The sequence below is a fragment of the Equus caballus genome, chromosome 3 (assembly GCF_041296265.1).
Source record: "Equus caballus isolate H_3958 breed thoroughbred chromosome 3, TB-T2T, whole genome shotgun sequence".
Lineage (NCBI taxonomy): Eukaryota > Metazoa > Chordata > Mammalia > Perissodactyla > Equidae > Equus > Equus caballus.
In genome coordinates this window covers 46,651,786-46,672,909 of record NC_091686.1, presented here as the reverse complement: position 1 = coordinate 46,672,909, position 21,124 = coordinate 46,651,786, and the positions used below count along the sequence as shown (strand labels likewise).

The 21,124-nt window shown below is 48.0% G+C and overlaps 1 protein-coding gene across 3 annotated transcripts in view; it reads right to left on the bottom strand.

The window, feature by feature from the left end:
* TSPAN5 (tetraspanin 5) overlaps positions 1–21,124 on the bottom strand; it is a 152,687-nt gene that overhangs the window by 9,394 nt on the left and 122,169 nt on the right. For 2 of the 3 annotated variants that reach the window (XM_001914831.6, XM_070263398.1), the window contains exons 2-3: positions 19,186–19,236; positions 4,298–4,444 (exon numbers count right to left, since the gene is read on the bottom strand). In XM_001914831.6, the coding sequence (XP_001914866.1) occupies positions 4,298–4,444; positions 19,186–19,236 (198 nt within the window). The remainder of the gene's footprint in view (positions 1–4,297; positions 4,445–19,185; positions 19,237–21,124) is intronic. The other variant, XM_023637676.2, reaches the window with a different exon arrangement.

The following is a 21,124-nucleotide window of genomic DNA, read 5'->3' as shown; positions in this document are numbered from 1 at the left end:
AGATCGCTTGTCATTTATTACTGTGGCCTTGATTCTGTATGCAACATATTCCCTTTTTGGATTCAGACACTGTTTTAATTTCCCTTGGCATCTGCTATACAAAGTAAAATAGCACATGTGTTCATCTTAGATGAAGAGTTCTAAGAGGAAGGTAGGGCATGACTGTACCATGAAAATAATTTCCCATCCTGAAAGCAGATGAAGCCACTGGGTTGAGGTCTTTCTTGGAATGCTGGTTCTGCTGGCTTTCCTTTGAGAAACACCAGTCTTGGAATATTTTAAATAACAACATGCAACCAAAGGAAGACTTTCAGCTAAGGCAGACAACAAGAGGCTGGAGACCATGGGTAACATGGTAATTGCCCACAAATCTGGGGAAATTTCCCTTCCATCTAGAAGACTCAGAATAGCCTCATCTTAGTCATATTAACACACTGCTCATGCCCACAGTTCTTTCCACTTCCTACCACCCCCACAATCTTACCCTTTTCAAATTTTTTTGCTCAAAGAGATTATGAGAAATGAGGCTGTGAAGGATCAGAGGGTAAACTGCAGGCAAACTTCTGGTGACAACGACAGAAAGGGTGACACGGGGGCCACACCTGCTCAGCAGAGCTCCTGAGGGCTGCAGGACAATGTTGGTGGTTGAGGCGGCAGAGGGGGCTAAAGCTGTCTACTGTCTCTGTCTTCAGCAAGTAGCCACCACGCAGCCACCAAGAGAGACAGGTACCAGGGAGGGGTGCAAAGGAAACTACACAGTGACTTACCAAAATAAAACACACAAAAAAATGTTTATGCATTCAGCAAAAATCTACTGAATCACCCACAACAGATCAGGCCCTGGACTAGGTGGGCTTGGCAGAAGCAAAGATGAGTCAGACCATACTCCTGCCTCTAAAGACCTCCCATTTTATGCGATTTGGAGGTGGCGGTAGGAGAGAGCAGTGGAGTGGGGCCATTTCACATTAGATGTCAGTGTGTCTGACAGGGTTTATCCAGGATGCCTAGTGCACTTCTGGAAGGGTAGGCACAAGGGGAAGGGTGGAAGGAAGAAATAAGTGCCTGGCAAAGTCTGGAACCCCAAGGTTTAGGCCCCAATTCTAGACCCTCCAGCTGAGCCCCCCAGGTTCCACTGAGCTCCTGGTTGTCTGTCCTTGATGAATTCACTAGAAATAGAACCTACACAGTTCTTAATTATCATCAGTGATACCAATAATTCCAAAGTAAGCTTTCCTCAATCTAGAAAAAGGGACAGAAAAACAATCATATTGATGAGGATTTTTAGGCTGCTTAATTTTAAAACGGTTTATGATGAGGATTTTTAGGCTGGTTACTTTTAAAACTGCAGATGAGAAGCAGGCCCCGAGGACTGGAATTTTGCTTGCCCTTTTGAGACATTTGCGTTTGTGAAGGAAGGGGGGGATGACCTTGTAGGGACCTGAAATTGGCCACCCCAGGATATGTCTCTTTGGCATCCGGATTGTTTGGGGCTGATTGCTTTTGATGGGCTGGGACAGGGAAGGAGGCTCTGGGGAATGGAACTTGCCCTTGTTGGGACACATTTACATTTGTAAGGTAAATCTCTACCTGTAAAACGTGCCTCCCTCTCTGTACCAGGAAGAAGAGGAGAGATGACCTTGTCCCTAGAAACTCTTAATGGGGAAGGCAAGAACTTAAGTTGGTTGCTGTCTGGCAATCTCATGTAACTGATTTAGGGTGGTGGCTTCTGACCTTTACTTAATCCGATTTGATTCTTGTCTAAAAGTCATGGGATCACCCAACGACCAGACCCCACCTGCACTGATACCATTTTAACTTTTTTCCATGTTCTTTCCTTTGTCTTCGTAAAGAGATGACTCACATACCTATGCCTTAAATTTAGCCCTAACCCACAACTCGGGGCAGCAGCAGGAGCTCTGCCTGCCCGTGGGTCCTGTCTCCAAGCACCAGCTCTGCCTGCCCATGGGTCCTGTCCCCATGCCAGCGGGGGCAGCAGAAGCGGCGGCAGCAGAAGCTCTGACTGCCCATGGGCCCTGTCCCCATGCTATTCCACACTATTCTCTAAATAAAAGAGCACTACTGCCAGATCTTGAGAGTCCAAGAAATCTTTCTTTCAACTCCTCGGCTCACCGACCCCACATCAATATCACTTCTACTCAATGTCTACCCCATAGTATAGTAGAATCCCCTATCCTTTATTAGGAGCCACACTCTACACGTGAACAGGACAGTTATCTCACTACAGAAATGAGATCACAGCCCACGTGCCTACACACAGTGCACCGAGACAGAAGGCACACAAAGGTTTTAGTTAGATTTTGTTCTCACCTCCATAAGGTTGGGCAAGTTCACCATCCAGTTACCCTGGCAAATTTTCTCATAATGTTACAGAATGTACATATCAAAAATTGAGTCCAAATTAAATTCTTATCAAATATTTGGCAGAAATCCACATGCTATGGGCCCTGTGAGCTAATTTTCCCCATTTCCAAAGGTGCAGAGACTGACTCAGCGGCCTCCTTCTGGGCCTCAGCCAAGCAGGAAGCTCCTTTCCATTTCACAGCATCTCAGCTCTCAGACTCGCACCAGCAACCCTCCTGTCCCATGGCCTCAGAGCCTCGGGCTGTCTGGAGGCATGCTGACATTGACTTCCTACTTATTTCCTAGTTCCTGCTCAAAGAATATTTTGGGCCAGTTTTTATTGTTTGTACAAAATGGAGAGACAGGCCATTTTAAATATTCTCCAAGATTTAAAAAAGCCAAGAAGCAACACAATTCTCTTCATTTCCAACATGGGACTTTATAAATTAAGGCGCTCACTTTATAAGGCACTTTCAATTTATAAATGGGATTTAAAGAAATGTGTATATTTCTGCCAGTTCAGTTAACTCTGGTATCTTCAACTACACAAATAATAAACTACGTTAAAGGGACTACCCTCATAAACGAAACCATCTTCAAGTGAATCCTAGTAAAGGGGATCCCACACTTTGGGGCACGGAGGCTAAACCAGATAAAAAAGTGGCAACCGCTAAGTATGCTCTGGGGCCCACTGAGGCTACAGAAAAGCTGAGTGAGGTGAGCTCAAGCCCTCAGAAGGATCTCATGCCAAGAAGACTGGTGAGATGGCGGTCATGACAAGCCTCCAGAATGTGGCGTGAGCCAGAGCTGCCCAAATTTGCCAGGGGCCTCCCAGGGGGACAGTGTGTGTGCAGTGAGCCTGCTCTTCTGAGGGCTATTGGAGAAAAGATGCCAGAGGATGACGTGGCAGACGTGCTGGGGAGGAGAATCACAGACGCAGGGCTGTCGGGCGTGGCTCTGCGTTATGTTCCTGTTTTAAATGAAAACGTCCCCAGAGGATGTTGTATCAGCAGAGGTTGAGAATGATTCTGGGATATTACATTAATACTGTTCTCTAGAAGTCCCACTGTCTTCCCTCACGATAGGAGGGTGGGGTTTTTTTTAAATTCTTTTTCTGTTCTTGGAAATGGGTGTGGACACTGCTGTGTCGAGGCTGGGATCCAGACGCGCACCAGAACGCCAGGCTCCAGGCCGACAGGCACACTGGGCTGACCTGTGGCTACACTCGCCAAACCTCTTTCAGACACGTACATGTGCGCATACGCCATTTTGTTCTCCTTTGGAAGGAATCTCCAAAGGAGAGGCTTTTACTTTTAATACTTATCTACCCCCTGGTAAAAGTCCTTCTCCAAAAATATTCATACTAACAGTGATCACACCTAACACCCTGCAAGGGACCTAAAAACTAGGCTGGTCATGCAAAAGTCAGACTCTGTACTGGCAGAGAACAAGGGAGATTTGTCTTTTCCTGTTTCTCCATATTCACCAAAACCTTCTGCTTACCAGATTTATCTGGGCAAGCCACAGCTACTGTGCTTTGTCTAGTTTCTCTAAACCAATTACCTGAAAAGCTTCTACCATGTGCTTAGAAGAGGGGCCAAAGTCACTTAAAAGAAGTCAACTCTGTCTAGAGACCTACCTTAGTCCTGAAGGTATTTAGGGATTGGAATTCAAAGTCGTGATATCCACATACAAAATCCCCACCTTTCGTATGGGATATCCATACAAAACATCCCAGGGGGTGGGGTGGGACTTACTTTATCAAGGAGGCAGGGGTGTGTGCAGGGGGAGAATCTGGAGAGCTCTCCTGGGAGAGAAGCACCGCAGGCCATCTCTGCCGGCCTTGGGCGTGGCTCACTCTTGCCTACAGACCGGGTTCCTCCTGCTGTGAGACAGGAGCCTGGCTCTCAGCCTGAGCGCAGAGCGCGATACTTACGAACTTGAGAAGGAAGGTGTTTTCCCGAAGAGCTCCGATGCAGCCTGCGAATCCCAGGATGAACATGACTCCTCCCACCACAAGGAAGAGCCAGACGGGGTCGAAGCCGCCGAGGTCCGTGATGGAAGAGATGTTGGACAGCACCCCCTGGGCGTGGAGAGAACACACAGACACCGGGTGCAGGGTCAGTTCCCAACAGGAAAAGATGACTACAGTTGTCTTTCCCCTCTGGGAGAAAAACCTCAGAAGTAATCCCATTATTAGGCATGATTAATACTCAAGACACACCGCAAAAAATAAAACAAAACAGAAACAAAAAATGACTTTCTTTCTAGGCTCTAGATACGTTCCTATTTTTAGTAAAACTACACGAAGCAAAGAAATGACCCTAAGAAACTGTCATTAGACCCTGTACAGAGAAGATGTGGATGTTACCTTTGCTTTCTCTGTCCCCAAATTAAGTGGTCTTGAGTAAAAAACAGGTGTGAAGGACAAACACAGTGCCCAGCACCCAGGGAGAGGGGTCCCGGTGAGTTCCGGGGCACACAGGTGTCAGACAGCGCCTGTTCCAAGCGCGGGGCACTTGTCAGGCAACAGGCGGAGCAGGATGCTGAGCGCTAACACAGCAGCCACTCCAGCCGCAAGCCCCAAAAAGTCCTCCAGGGAAAAACTGCACCTCAGCATCCCTCCTTGAGCTTCACGGAGACGCTGTCAGGCTCAGATCCCCAGCCCCACAGGTGGTTTGTGCTGGCGGTTGTTCCACATCGAGTTATTAGAGGTATTTCCTTACCACCTTTTTATAAGAACTGGGATTTAACTGATTTACAAATCTAAGGTTACTCCCTGGTTTTCAACCCTTTATTCTCCTGCCAAAGGAACCCAGAGTAATCTCATTTCTCCGCAAACAATGCCACTTCTTTATTGAAATCCTTTTCTCCTTAAGTGTGATACCACATCAAATACCACCCAGAACCTATGCTGGAAATCATGAGATTTGTTTCTCTGAAATGCAAGGTACATATTTACTATTCTATTATTTTGAATACTATTATTTTGAAACTGGATGTATGTGAGCCTTACAAACCCAATATCATCAATATTTTATTTTCTTATCTTATTAAACTTGCTTTGAATTCTCAAAATACCCCCAGAGGATCAGGGTATAGCTTGCTCTAAAGTCTTAATATTAAATAACTTGTTTTCAAAGCACTCCCAACAATCTGGAAGAACAGAAAGTATTCATTTCATGTTATACTTAAGGAAAATGGAACCCAGAGAGGTTTGGAGACTTGCTGGAGGTCACACAGCTATTGATTTTTTGGAACCAGAATAGAATGTCCTCTTTAGTACTCTTTCCCCACCAAGCAGAAGCCATGTACTTGTTTCCCAGCGCTTCCCAGTCAGCACTAATCAACATCGGAGTTTTAAGTTTTAACCCCTTTTAAGGTTGCAGGAACTTTTGGACAAGAGTATTTTGTTCGTTAGGTTTTTGTTTCTTTTCGGAGGGCATAAGCTTAAGAATGATACTGGATAATAATAATAGAACATATATGAAGAATAAAGCACTCTTAAAATGCACAACTTCAACCCTACGAGAAAGGCCCAGGGTTTGAATAAAGCCCCAGATGAAGGGTGGAGATTATGAAAGCAGTTAGGGGCGTAGGGTGTTTCCACCAACCTCCGGGGCGACATCACAAGAGGCAACCACGGCCCTCATGAGGCTGCTTAGACTGATGGTTTGATCCAATCTTGTGGTTCTTGGATTTCCAAGCTCTGAACTATGAATACTCCAGGGGGAAAAAGGAAAATACAAAAATACTGCAGCCAATTCTCCACCTACACAAACAATGCTGAGAAAACAACTGTCAGAGGAGGCAGCCAGAGTCCACGCGACAGCAGTGAGGGTCCAGCGTCGGAATGACCTCCCCCTGCAGAATGCCTCTAAACACGGTGTCACACTGAAAGTCTTAATGTTCTCGACCTGCTCAGCCAGGGGAAGAGAGGACTTTGAGGGTACATGATAATATACTTCAGATTTTAAATGTTAACTTAATTATGGGAGAAGTAGACTAAAAAGAAGCAGCAGCAGAGTTGGAAGTGACAGGAAGAGGTGTCCGTTCTGCATAAAGAGGCCTTTCCAACACCAGTGGGTCTCCAGCAAGGGATCAGAGAAGGCTGCCCAAGGAACGTGGCTTCCCCTCAGCGGGGAGCCGAAGCTGTGGCCTCCACAGCAGCGCCCCAGGAGGGCCTCCCAAATGGGACGGGAAAGCAGGACTTAATGACCCTTAGGTTCCTTCCAACCTTAAGACTATTCTGTGACTTCACCCACTTTTCACAGGCTTTTTATTTGTGATTCACCCTCAAGTCCGAGCAGAGATCAGATTGTTCCCAAACACTCCTCCAGGGCCCACGGCTTTAGAGGAAGAGCTCCCTGGATAAGGGGACAGTTAACTGGGCAGCTCTGGGGAAGCCAGCCAGCCAACATGCACACCTGAGCCTGGAATACCAAGTACTCCCTCCCCAACAGGCAAAACGGGACGATCCTAACTGGCAGCAGGTCCTGGGTCGTCTGTCCTCTCTGGGTTTAATTTCGAGGATGAAAATTTGGCGTCTCAGACAAACTCATTTTCTTACTTTTTACTCTCCCCAGCCTGCAGGGGCAGTTTTAATTGAGAGGCCTTCCACTGTTTCCATGGAAACGACAACCGCCTGGGGGCTTAGCAGGACTGCAGATTCTACTCATTTAATCCTAAATTCTGGCAAAAGACAGGACTGGAGACAGACTCTGAGAGCTTGTGGGAAATAATGTTCTGTAAAGTATGGAAAATACTAACAAGAACTTTATTTTTAACGCATTCAGAATATACTTAGATAGTTATCAGTTGAAAACTAACTCAAATCTCACAACACAAAGTGTGGAAGTCAACGCCCAGTGCCCAGCTGTCTTTCCCTTGGGATTAGAACTATCACCTAGATGGAGAGGAGAAAAGACTTACTCTTCCACCTGTGCAGCATTCCCAAATGGTCACCCAGGAGCAGCCTGACTGCTTGTGACTGCACAGGGATCACGGAGGAGCCGAGCAAATCCTGGCGGCAAAGATTCTGAATTACGAAAGTGATGGGGAGTTGACAGTTCGGCCTTCTGTTGTCTTAAAGACGGGGCCTCTCACTGGACTCCTTAATTCTGTTCAGTTCAATGTGACAAATGATTAAGGAGCACCAGAACACGCCTGCTGAAGAATAATTAGAATCAAAGCTTGTCATTGAGAAGCAGCTGGGAGAAGAAAAAGCTAAGACTACAGTTAAGTCTGCCAAGTGAGTGAAAATAGACGTTCAGACTCAGGGTAGATCCTCAGGAAGGCGCAAGAGCACGGGCGGACACCTGGCCTTGTGGGAACCTGTGCGCACCGCCTCTGCCACACCCACCCCCGGAGCCCCTCAGAGCCGGCAGTTCTCACGTGATCCCACCGCCCCAGTCAGAGCTGGGAAGGCTGCATTTCTCTCCTTGGATGCCAGGATTTAGACCAGGCCTCTCTCTCTAGAGGCTGAGGCTGTAAAATGCCCAGCTCTGGAGCCACATGTGGTATGTTTTTCACCACTTGGAGAAAGTCAGCCCGCAGTGAGAAGCAGAAAGCCAGTGCTTAGCGAGAAACTAATAGTAAGGGTAGGGAGGGAAAACCCCAACAGTACAATAATCGCAGGCCCGGCCGTGGGCTCTGTGAGTCACTCCAGGATCCTCAGAGGACATCCCCTTGACTGCACAAGCTGGGTCTGCACTTGCAACTGAGGAGCCCGCACAAGACAACAAGAGCTGTGAGTAAACAATGCTTTAGTTTCAGTGCATACACACACAGGACCAGGACTAAAGCTCACACTCTATGCTGGGAAATGGGGTGGGGTGGGGTGGGGAGCAGACAAGGCATAGAGGAAAGTGTTGGATTTAATATGGTTCCTTCACTCGGCTGGCTGATACTTCCAGGCAACACAGGAATTAAGCCAGTGTCAACAGCTCTGCTTCAGGTGGACTCACCATCAATTCAGTATCATTAACGAAACGATCAGTTCTAGATAGAACTTTTAGGTACTTGTCTACGTCTCTGACAAATAATACTTACATGATTTACATTCTAATTCTCCATGTAAACCTGAATGGTCAGTCCTTGGCTTTAAATACCAACTCTTTATAGCTCAAACTGATTGAAAAATATATATAGAAAATGTCATCTGGCCACTCTGCTGTACTCAGAACTGCTGCTTCTGCTAGACGTGTGCACCCAGAGTCTGGCACTGCAACCCAGTCCTCAGTCCTCTCCTTCTCCTGCCTGGACCCTGTGGGCAAGGCCCAGAGTAACAGACATCAAGGGCATTGGACCTGGTGGATCAAGTCAGGAAACACCATCCTCTGAATCTAACTGGAAGGAGGCTAAGTGGATGAGAAGCAGAGCAATTAGCCACATGTGCTCATTCCTGCAGCCATTTGTCTTGGTTGACATGGAAGCGGAATTTGAACAGCAGCAGCAGAGACAGAATGGGAAAGAATGAGAATAAGAGAGACAGAGACCAAGACCGTAGGTTGCAAGAAACATATATTCAAGAGCACAGACTCAAGAATATAGGAGGATTTCCTACACATATACTCCTTGTTGTACATTAAGATTATATTAACAAAAACTGACATAATGAACATGCCTGAGAATTCTTCACAGTCACACCACATGTTCCTGTATCTATATTTTTATGACCCGAGTCATCTTCTCTAAGTCTACAGCTGTTGCTGCAGCAGAGGCAAAAACAAATTGGCCATAACAAAAGTACTGCTATAAAGACAAAATGAATACAGCCAATTTAAAAAGTTGAAAGAAACAAATATATTCAGCAAATTAGCCCTTCCATAGATTGGCTTTTGGACAACTAGCTCTTGACATGTCAATTTGGAGCCTTTACAAGATGATCCTCCAGTGAAAATGGGCGATTTCCATTATCCACGAGGTACTGGACAGTCTCTCTCAGAACTTAGCAAGGAGACCAGTATGTGTCTAAAAACAAATAAGACACATTAATGGAATGTGTCTGAGGCAATGCCATTATAACAGAAGTTTAGAGAGCCAATACACAAAAAACGTATTGATGTGCGTCCATCACGGTAAAAGGGAGACTGATATTCCAGCCATTTAGACAAGCCCGCTCTAGAGTGTGGCAGAGAGCATTCCATCCCACACAAACCATCCTTTACAGGACTCAAGCACACCTGGCTCACCTACAGCTTCCCCTGGAATCCAGACAAACAGACAGAGGGTGGCCCGAACAAGGGCTCGAGGTGGGGCAGACAGACAGACAGGACACTATAATACAGACACCTTGTCTTAAAGCGCATTTCCACTACTTACTACCTGTGTGATCTTGGGCAAGTTACTAAACCTGCCTAAGCCTCGATTTCCTCATCAGTGAAATGGCACTCTACATCATAAGGGATTATGAGGATGAAAGAAAGAATCCAAGTGAATCCAAATACTAGGCTAAGTGCTTGGCACATAATAAGCATTCAATCAAAGTTTGTCACCATCGTCACTATCATCACATTGATATTAGACCAAGAGGCAGACATCAGATGCTACAGAAGCACAGAGGACGGGTGTCTAACTCAACCACACTAGAGAGGAGTCTGTTTTGCTCTGGCACTTGCGCTGCTGACTCCCTAAGAAACGCCTTGGCAGCACCCAATGATCGTGCCTAACGGAGGTGGCAGTAACTGACTTGTCAATCAGATCTTCTGTCTTGGGGAATTGGAAGTCACCTAAAAGACACTCAGAGCAAAGGCAGAAGGGATAAGCCAGGAGCAAGCAAAATCCAAGAGCAGGCAGAGGCCATGAGTGGGTGGAAGCTAAGAGTACCCAGAAGCGGTGCAGTGGAGAAGAGAGATGCGAGAAGTCAGTCAACAAGGCCGAGCAATCAGCAGCCATGTCGCCAAGAGGGCAGCACCCTGAACCAGGGACAAGGACGCCTCTGCTGCCAGGGGGCTGACTGGGTACTCTGGTCACGAACTCACTGCTCCCGAGTGAGCTTCCAGTTACTGAACCATGTCCTATTCCCCGTGAGATCTTTTCCTTCAACAGTTTGAAGAACACTGTACATCTCAGCAAGGATGTGAAAAATGAGCGCATCTCCCCTCCACCTCCAGGTCCTCAGCAGCACCTCATTCATTCAACTCTCGCTGGAACTTAAGCAGCTTCTCCTCTGGTTCTGCAACAATGGCGTATGTTCTGAGTATAACTGCTTCTTCTTGGAAGAGGCTTCTGCACACGTGTGGGAATGAAAAGGCAAACAAAGCTCCAGAAGGGTCCAAACCAACAAACCTCAGGAGCGTCTGTGGTTTCCCCACCACCAGCACAGGACGGCCTCGGCGCCACCTGGCAAGCTGCAATTCCCTCTCTCTCAACTCACACAGAAAAGAAATGCAAAAACAGCATTAATAAGCCCCAAAGGCCTGGGACTCCTCTGCTTTGGCATATACAAGCACATTCCTTCCAACTGCTGGATGGGAAACAGAGAGACAGGCATACGGAATGTGCACCCAAAGCCAGGCCAGATGGACCCCTTCGAGATTTATGAGACTGGGTCCTGATTCTCCCACCCCTCCCTAAACCAGCCCCTAGTGGGGTGGAACCGGTAACAGCTTTCCTAGAGTAAAAGGGAGGGAAGCATTCCCCTGCTGGAGAAAGAATGGCAAAGTAGAGCATTTCAAAGAAAACGAGCTATGCAGAGAGGGGTGGTCCTGGAGAGTTGGAGATGTGGTTTTAAATCCACATCTAATGTCCATAGGAAGACCAAGCTGGGAACATAGGGCCACAGGGAAACGTGCCTCGTAAAGATTCAGCAGAGATCCTCAAAGAATGTTACAGGGCAAAGCCGCTCTGCCAAACCCAAAACATCCATCTGTCTAAGGAATTGCTGCAGAGTCCAGAGAGAGGACTCGGAACGAGAAGAAGTGGGAGCTCGCTGGGCCCAACCCAGGAAGGTGGAAGGGCACAGGGGCAGCGTCACTCACAGCCCAGCAAACGGATGCAGAGGTAAAGGAAGACGAGCGACTTTCCAGGCGTGTGCTTTCCCATTTTTTCTGGTCAATAAAGGTCATCAGTGAGATTCAAGTAATCCTTTCTTGCAGATAATAAATGGCCATGACCTGCTTTCGTGCAGAGGAAGGGAAGAAGGGCAGTCACTTTCAGGTCTCCATTAAATCCTGCAGTCAAGTGGGGGGTGGGGGGAGCCTACTGCGCCAAGTCCCCTCCCCTGGCACCGCTCTCGGGCCAGGAAACCACCATCCCCACCAGGGTGGGAGTGACTGCCTCTCCGAACGTGGAAACAGCCACATGCAAAAGGGTCACTTTTCAGAAATCCAGCACCTTCCCAGCCACTCCCCAGATATTTTCACATGCATGTTCAGAAGACAGGAGACACACTCAGGAATATTCCTGGTTTAAGTAGCAAGTTTAAACTGAAACATGCACTAGAGGCTCTGATCGTGGTGCCCGCAAACCAAAGTAAAAACATCCCGAAGTCTCGAGGCGGGTGTTCAGGGCCTCACCGAGCGACCCGGGCACCGATGTTTATGCGCCCGAATCTGCATCCCTGAGCAATCGCTCCCAATGAAGTTTAGAGGGACGGCGAAAGAGAAATGCTAATTTCTCAAACTCTCTCTCACACCTGTTGAACATCCTGGTTACAGCCCGCCAGACCACACACTAACTTTCCACAGGCTTCGCAGGCCGCTCGGTTCTCAGGTGTCCGCTACGACAGAGAACCCGGGGATTAGCAGATAACCGAGGAAGAGAGACGTGGACAAACGTAGGCATTTGTCAGTAAAACGAAATCTTCCAGGAAGGATTCCCAGCGTCTCCGAACTGCGTCCTTGAAGCGGGCTCAGGGCCGAGGGCCTCTTCTGCTCAGGTTATGTGCTCCCAGCCCTGAGTCATGGATGCTCACGCCTGAGCTCGCGTCCCGGGAAAGGGGGAGTCTCCCAAGGCGAGCCCACCGGACGACTGCGACAGGCAGGCCCGGAGGGTGTGAAGGGAGCAGACGACCAAGGACAGAGGTCAGGAGGCCTCCAGGGGATGAGTCCCTTGTCCCGGGGGCGGGGAGAAAGCGCAGGCCCAGCCGCTCCGACGCCGCGCTCCTGCTCCAGCGCGTCCGTCCCAGGAGGAAGAGGAGGGGACAGAGGGACCGGTCGGGGCCAGCTCCCCGTGTGACGCCTCTGGGCCTCAGTCTCCTCACCTCTGAAGCAGGAAGTCATCCTCAAACTTTACCCCGAGGGGTCCAGAGATCACGGAAGTAAAAACGAAGCCTCTTCACGGAGTCCTACAATGTGTACCGCTCTGCGCGCCTTCTCACTGTGTGTCGGTCACAGATGCCTCCCGGGCGTGCAGGTGTGGGAGGCGCCAGACTGAGGGGGAAAGATGAGACAGGCTCCTGCCCTCAAGGGGCCTTCAGGCCAGACAAGCTGTCCTGTTACACCCTCCAGTGCTGGTCAGCAGGGGACACACACACACACACACACAGACACACACACCCCGACCGCGGGAAGCGGGGCTCTCTGGGACCAGGGAGGGCACTGCTCCTGCTCCCCACCCCACTGAGCCCATCACTGCCATGGTCAGTACTGAGCAGAGCTGCTTGTCCCACCTAAACCGAAGACATAAGCACAAGCATTGGGCAAAGTGGAAAAGGAAAGATACCCTCATTTTTCCACGAAATGAGACTAAAGTTTTCTGATATCCAGGCTTAATGGATTTGCTGTTCCTAACAGTGTACCACCATCATATCAGACACCAGAAACCACATGTAATTTTACTCCTTTTCTGCTGTAAGAACTGTTATGCTCTATATGCCAACTAGAGACCTGAGGCCACGGCTGGAGCGATACAGCCGGGGTTTAAAAGGATGCTCTCCCCATTCATCTTTCATGCATTCTTTTACAAGCAGTACTTCCTGAACACCTACTATGTGCTAGTTAATGTTCCAGTACTGAGGTGGAGCAGTAAACGAAAGTTCCTTGGGTAGAGAAAAAGTCCTTGTTAGTGCAGAAGTGCTAAGTCCTATGAAAACACATAGGGGCAAACCACAGGGGAAGGGAAGGAAGGGCTGGGGGATGGGGTAACAGTGGCTACTCTAAATAGGCCAGGAAAGCCTGTGGACAAAGGTGACATTTGAGCAGAGAGCAGGGAGTAAAGGAAAACACTGATGTGGGTCTCTGGGGGAGAGCGCACCAGTCAGGGGGAGAGCAGGTGCAAAGGCCCTGGGGTGGTAGGTCTATTTGAGATGCTGGAGGAACAGCAAGATGGTGAGCAGGTGCTAGGGCACAGTGGGGGAGGGCACAGTATGGGAACTACGGTCCCAAAAGTAATGGAGCGGCATCTACGTCTTTGAGTGAGATGGCAGGCTCAGTGGAGGATCTGTCTCACATTTTAAAAGGATCACTCAGCTGCTGTGTGGCGATGGGCCTGGGGTGGGAGTGGGGCTCAAGAGCAGAGGCAGGGGAATGAGGGAAGGCTTCTGCACCACGGCAGGTAAGATGTGGTGGCAGCCTAGACTAGGGAGTGATGACAGAGGCATGAGAAGAAACCAGATTCGCAGTACAGTTTCAAGCTAGACTGATGGTATTTGCTGATGGACCCAATGTGGCGTGGGAAGCAAAGAAAGGCGTCAAGGATACGGAGCAAGCGGAAGGACGGAGCTGCCGTTTACTGCAATTGGGAAGAGCCAGTGTGAGGGGGGATTCAGGAGTGCTGCTTTGGATCACTAAGGTTCAGAAGCCCGCTGAGCATGTTAGTGGAGATGCTGGGCTGGCTACTGGCTATAAGGAGTCTGGAGTTGCGATGAGGTCGGGACCAAAGAGTTAAATGTGAAAGTCATCAGTGATAGATGGGGTTTAAAATCCCAAGCCTGGATGAGACCTCCTAGGGCAGGGGTAACGAGGCAGAAGAGGTCGCAAGACCAAGCCTGGAGCACTGCAAAATTTAGAGGTCATGGAAGCGAGCTGGAATGAGCAAAGGAGTGTGAGAAGGGCACATCGGGGCTATGTGATATCCTGGAAGCCAAGTGAGGAAAGTGCTTCTAGAAGGGAGGAGTGATAAACCCAGCCTTAGTCCCTGCCTCGCTGATAAGAGTTTCTGAGTACCTGCATGAGAAAACGATGTGCTCCGGGAGCCAGAATGGACTCAATAAGAAAGTGCCACGGGGCCAGCCTAGTGGTTGGGTTCGCGCTCCGCTGCAGGCGGCCCAGTGTTTCGTTGGTTCGAATCCTGGGTGCAGACATGGCACTGCTCATGGGGCCACGCTGGGGCAGCGTCCCATATGCCACAGCTAGAAGGACCCACAACAGAGAATATACAACTATGTACCGGGCGGCTTTCGGGAGTAAAAGGAAAAAAATGAAATCTTTAAAAAAATAAATAAATAAATAAGAAAGTGCCAGGTTCAAGGAAGTCCCTAGGCTGGTTAACCAGAGATGAAGTGGAGGATTTAGTCTATCTACAAAGACAAGATGCAGCAAACCAGTCTGATGTAACGACAAGTAGATGGATTAGAAACTGCTTAAGTGATGACACCCAAGGGCACACATAAGTAAATGAATGTCAACCCCAAAGGAAAACTCAAGTGACATATCACTGGGTTCTGTCCTTGGGCTGCTCAACATATCAGTGACAACTAAACTTGACTGCAATCAGAACAATCTAGGGGGTTTGCTAAAACAGAGCATTCCAAGGTCCACCCCAGACCTGCTGAGTCAGAATTACCCAGGTGGCACTGGGGCCAGGAGCTAAAGGCAGGCCTGAGTTAGAAGAAGGAATTGAGGGAGGAGCTTGGTCAAACATACAGCAAAAACCACGCTGCGTGGAACAGGGAACCTGCTGGACGCCAGCCTCAGGCTGCAGTGTAGTCTTGGCAGGTAGAGAAGTGAGCAGAACCCTAACTGGGCGAGTGTGGACTCTTCACTGGACTCTGAAGACCAGCCGATGTGAGGTGGACAGATCTAGTTGGATCTGAGAGCACCTGGGGACTCCCAGTGGTCAACATGTCACCTCCAGTTGCACTGATAGCAGACAAGGGGAGAGGAGACATAACCTGGCCATACCCTCCACACCCCTAAAGCATCCTCTCAGTGGTCAGAAGACACACAGAGTGAGGTCAGAGGAGCATGAACAAGATGGAGAGGGGACTCCAGCCTCGGAGAAGCAGAGGTTTGGCCTGGAAACTCAGAAGGAACCACACCATGGCCACCTCAAGAACTAATATGGAGGAGGACTTATTTTCTGGGATCCAGCAGGGTAGATCCATAATCAGTGAATGAAAACTAGTAGGACATGATTCTAATTTGGTAGAAGGAAGGTCTTCCTAGTAGTAAGAGAAACCCAAAGAGACAGAATTGGTGAGCACTTTGCCACAGGAATTGTTAAATTTACATACACTCCAAATTAGCATTTATTGTATTATTTTATGTATGTAAGTATATATTTTATACACCCTTTCTCGAATGTAAATTCCCTGAGGAAACACATCCCCAGAGTCCAGCACAAGCCCTGTCCCGGGCTGTGCGCTCAATAAGTGTCACCCGAATGAATGAGCTGATTATAGCTGGATGCTGCCAAGCTTGCTGTAGACTGATTCCTGCTACATAATTGTTAACGTTCCTCCTAAAACAGCAGATCCTATGATTTCTGAAAAACTGCACACAAACCAGTTTCCCCTGGAGAGACACTCATCCTTTGCATCTTCACAGTTGATTTGGAATTCAGATAAAATGAATTAATTATTATGTCTAATATTCAACCATAATGTTGTAAAGCTCAGCCTGGTATGAAGGAAGCGTGAGGCGTACCCTGTTTGCCTCCACTGTTTCTGCACTTCACATAAGAACGTGTGCATGTCAGCACATCTCATGGGGTCTACTGATGCACGGGCTGGGGTTGTGGGCCCAGCAAGCATGTGCTGCTCACTGCCCTTGCCAGCTGTGGTTCACCTCGGAACATCATCCCATCACAGGCCTGGTCTAGCTTAGAAGTTAACCCGAAGGGGCTCGACAGAGCAGCCTTTGCAGTTACCAAGGCAACTGACATGCATCACATCCTCCTTAAGAGACCCCAAAACAAAGCCAATTCTCTGGTCCACGGGTGAGAGCCTGGAACTCTCCTAAAATTTGAGGCAGCTTTCAAAGTCACCATTCTGCTCTTGTCCCCATGTAGGAGTGGACACACTGTAGTAATGAATCCAGGAAAGGGGCCATGTCTCCAGCGAGCATTTACGTTATACCAGGAACCGTGTCTCATTTGATCCTCACAGCAACCTAGGAGGTGATGTTAGTGTCTCCACTGCACAAACAAGGAAAGGGTATCTCAGAGAAGTTAATGCAGTTGCCCAAAGTCACTCAGACGGTAAATGGGGGAGGCAATATTTGCACTCAGGTCTGTTCAACCCCAAAGTTGTACTCTTTTTCCACACAGCAACCAGAGCGATCTTAAAACACAGCCAGAGCAGGACACTCCCTTATCACGATGCTGTGGTGACTTCCTCTCACTCACCTTCTGCAGGACCCTGCCTGCTCTGGCTTCTGCCTGCCTCTCTTGCCACATCCCTACTTCTTCTTGCTCTTGCTCTCTCCCTTCCAGTCCTACTGGTCTTCTTCCTGCCCCTTGGAATCTCCAAGTCCCTGACTCAGGGCCACCACACCTGCTATTCCTTCTGCCTGGAATGATGTTCCCCCAGTGCTCTGCAGATCCCTCTTACTGCATGCAGGTCTCTGCTCCAATGCCACCTCCTCAGGGCGGCTGTTCCCAACCCCTCTACCTAAGAGAGATCACCCCCCCACTAGCCATCACCCTGTACCTCATATGCTTCTCGGCAGCACTCCACAGTACCTGGATGCATATCCTTGGCTAGTTAACTGCTTGCCCTCAGCACGCCCATGGGAATGCACACTCCACAGGGGAGGGACTCCCCGTCATTCACTGCCACGTCCCCACCCCAGGCCCAGATGCGAAGCAAGTGCGCACCAAACTGGGCTACTGCGTGTCGTTTACTCTCTACTACCGCCACGTGGGTGACCTCGGCCGAGGGCTGTCAGCTCTCCAGAGAAACTGTCCATTTACTGCGAGTGGCCCTGACAAACGAGGGACTGTTGTTTCGTCCCCCCGAAGCCCGTTCATCCCTGCCCTGAGACCTGTAGAATACAGCCCGTTTGAGAAGTCTCTGATTTTACCAGAGAAGAGCCATTTGAGGCAACTGACAAAACAAAAAGATAATTATATTTCAAAGGGAAAAAAACCTTCAAAACAACCCATTGTCTGTTTACTGCTAGAATTGACAATTAGTTCATTTAGAGCCTTCCAGCATCTTTTCAAAGCAGACAGAAATGGGCTCTTATTGAAGGACAGTCATAAAAAGCTGTGTTATCTGGAACTGAGCCAACCAGAGGGCTCCTAAAGGTGAGATTTCTGAGACTCCACCAATACACATCTCCAGGCTTACAAGGGATCAGCAGAAGCTAATCATAATCCAAAAGAAGGCAGGATTCAACATAGAAGTTTCTAGAGATGAAAGCGCCTCTGTTTTGGGAACTTGATTCATCTCCCTTCATATATAACCACGGTCCTGCCTCATAATGTGCTGGAAGATGGCTCATTTTCCATAAAACATTTTACATTCTGTAGAAGTACTTGGTAAATAAACAGAAGGTGGTTCAGTTTCCAAACTCAGGATTTACTTGGACCCTTACGTGATGCAGTCTATCTGAACATGGTTTTATTTGTGGAAATTCCTCCTGGCATCTGAGGGGCTTTGTCTGCGGGACTTTTCATCTTCTCCCCTTTCTTAGCACATCTATAACAGTTCAAAGGAACGCTTGACTTCAGGCATGGTCAGGCTCAGAGGGCAAAATACCAAAGAGATAATCTTCTGGGAAAATTTAAGCTAACTTCTTAGTTTACTACTTTTAACCAATCCACATACTCCCTCACTCTCACACAGTGGAGATAATAAAGCTTCACTATGTAGCCAAATACCAGTATAGATAAAATGCTGCCAACGATTTCACTTCCAAAGAGGGAAGAAAAAAGTTGGTATTCATTTTCGAATTCTAGTGCTTGGCCTCAGGAGGGGAAGTTGTAGAGAAACAACGAGAAGGTGCGGATGGGAAGTAAAGCGGAGCAGTGGACACAGAGCAGTGGTGTCACGAGTGTGTTACTTAGAGGAAAAACTGCCCAGAACACTGTATCTTCACTGTAGCCGAGAAGATGCGACTCCATATTTCTGGATTTTTCCTTTTCCTATACTATATTTGATCATAACTTCTGAATATTCCTTAACACTTCCCATCAGCAGACAAGATTCACGTTCTTGAGCACTAATGATAGGGTTATCTCATGCTGACACATGAATTACGTCCAGCTTCCTTCATGCCACATGCTAACAGCTTATCACATAATGCTCACACCAAAAAGTCATTTTTATGGCTTGAGTATTCTTCCAAAGAGTTTAAGAAGTAAAAGAGAAAACAGGCTACAGGTGGTGTAGTGATATCGATAAGCGTTACTGAAATTCTCATGCCCGAGTGACGGAGTGTGCCATGGGAACACGTAGCTCTGGTAACCGACAAAATTCCAACACACGCTCTCCATTACGCACGTGTGTTGTTACTTCTGTCATTATTCTGATGTGGTGATCAATTTAGGCTCCTTTCCTAGAGACTCTGAAATATGACGTTATCTACCAAGAATACTTTCTAGAGCCATGTTTCTTTGTACTTTTGCAGTTGTGAAAGAGGAAAAAGAGACGACATACAACATAATGTGCAGCCTCTAACAACCAGAATGTGTGCATTTTCATGAGATTCAACTTACTTTTTCATTCCATGCCCACAGTCCAATTCCAAGAAATGCTATTCCCAAAAACTGAAAGAAAGAGAGAGAGCAGCATAAGTATAAGGCAAACACCATGTTTTTACTAATACAAATAAAGAAAGTTTTCAATCAATTCTTTTGTCGCTTTACCTGGCTAAGAAACAGTTTTCTGTAAAACCTGAGTAACAGTCTTTAACAGGAAAAGAAATACCATAATCCCCTTGATGAAAGTTATTACAGCATTATTAAGGTTGAGGACATGCAGGTGCTTAGAATTCACTCAGATTATGAAGAATAATAATTAGGTAGCATCTTGAGTAAAATGGAAGTCATCAGTAATGCTGAATGCTGCCTAAAAGGCAGGTAAAAGGGCAGGAGAGGAAACAGTGAGCTCCCATAAACCCGAGCCCCACATTCCCTCAGAAACGGATGACCAGGAGCATGAATTTAGAAGAGTGGGTGATTCTCTCTTCCCCATCAAGCATTAGAGATGGGCTGGTCAGAGAGCGCACGCAGAAGCCCTGTGGTCCCTCAGCAAGATTTCACTACTCCTTCAGAAGGTAACATGAATCTTTTCAAGTCCAGCGTGACCCAAAGAAAATTCCTGGATTCTTCTGTTTTTCAGAAATTTAGATTACTTATACTGTGGTTGAGAAGGCTTCCGTTGACTCGGCCTGGTCTCGACTCAGTGCCATAACTTCACATATAACACAGAGCACACAAATAACACGCGAGCCAGAGTGAAAGGAGCGCAGAAAGATGCACTCGGCCCCAGCACAGGGCGCCTCTCATCCACGCCCACATTTCTCCCAGTGCTGTCCATCAGATGCGCCGAGTACAGGAGGGGAGCAACTGGTAACCAGGGGACTTCCCATTTTAATCAGTTCTCACTGTACTCCATCTGCTCCAAGATACACATTTTTCCCCCACATTTTAACATCTCTGAAATCGGGATGTGTCTTAAAATCGATGGTATCTCATAGTTTGTTTTTTTCCTTGATTGCTTCTAAAATAATGTGTCTTATCAGGGCGTCACAGGTTTGATGACACACTGCATAGGGCTGTCCACCCATGGAGAGCTCAGTGATCAGGACTGGGTGTAACTCGCCTTGAGGAAAGATACTTCTTATTCCTCATCTTTATTATCAACATCAACTGTGAATTTCCTTTCCAAACACTGACGTGAGGAGAGTGCGGGCAGGCTGACGAGCAGTTTCAGCCCCACGGCAGCAGCACACATTGCTTATTCTGCTAACATCTTGATTAAGTTAAATGTCAGGAGAGCTGTTCACTGAGAGTGCTGCGCAGAGAACACGAGAGTGAGGCTGGTGATTCCTTCCCCTCTCGGGGAAACCTAAGGACTATCCCCTGGCGAGGCCTCCACCATCCAAGTGGGGAGGCACTGACACTTTGTAGGCCACGGATAATAAACCCAACAGGGGCTGGGCAAACAGCAGGAGCACAGGGAAAAGGGGGCCTGAGAAAACACACGACTGAGGGCTCTGAAGATGTGGCAGTGCTTTAAAAAGGGGAACCTCCCAAATCTCCTGACAAGTCCCTGGCGTTCTAGTGAGATGATGTACCAGACGTTCTGGGCCCCTAGAGAGAAGCTTCAGCATGTCCTGGATTTGGCACAAACTGAAGGCCCCTTTCTTCCTACCCTGGCTCTTAGAGGTTTGAAAAGCATTTAGGATGATTTCTTGTTTTCAACATCCCAGCCGAAGATGTTGGGTCAGCCCCTCTACTGCCCTGGCCAGAGAGCTGTCTCACTCTGCGGTTCCGATCTGAAACAACGGATGCACCAGTCCCCTGAACGACTCAGAGGGACTTCGGACTCTGCATACAGGAATAAAAGAATTCAGCACATTACTCCCATGTTCGCAGGGCTCGGCACAACAGGGTAACAAGGGACAAGTGCACACAAAGGACCCCAGCAGAC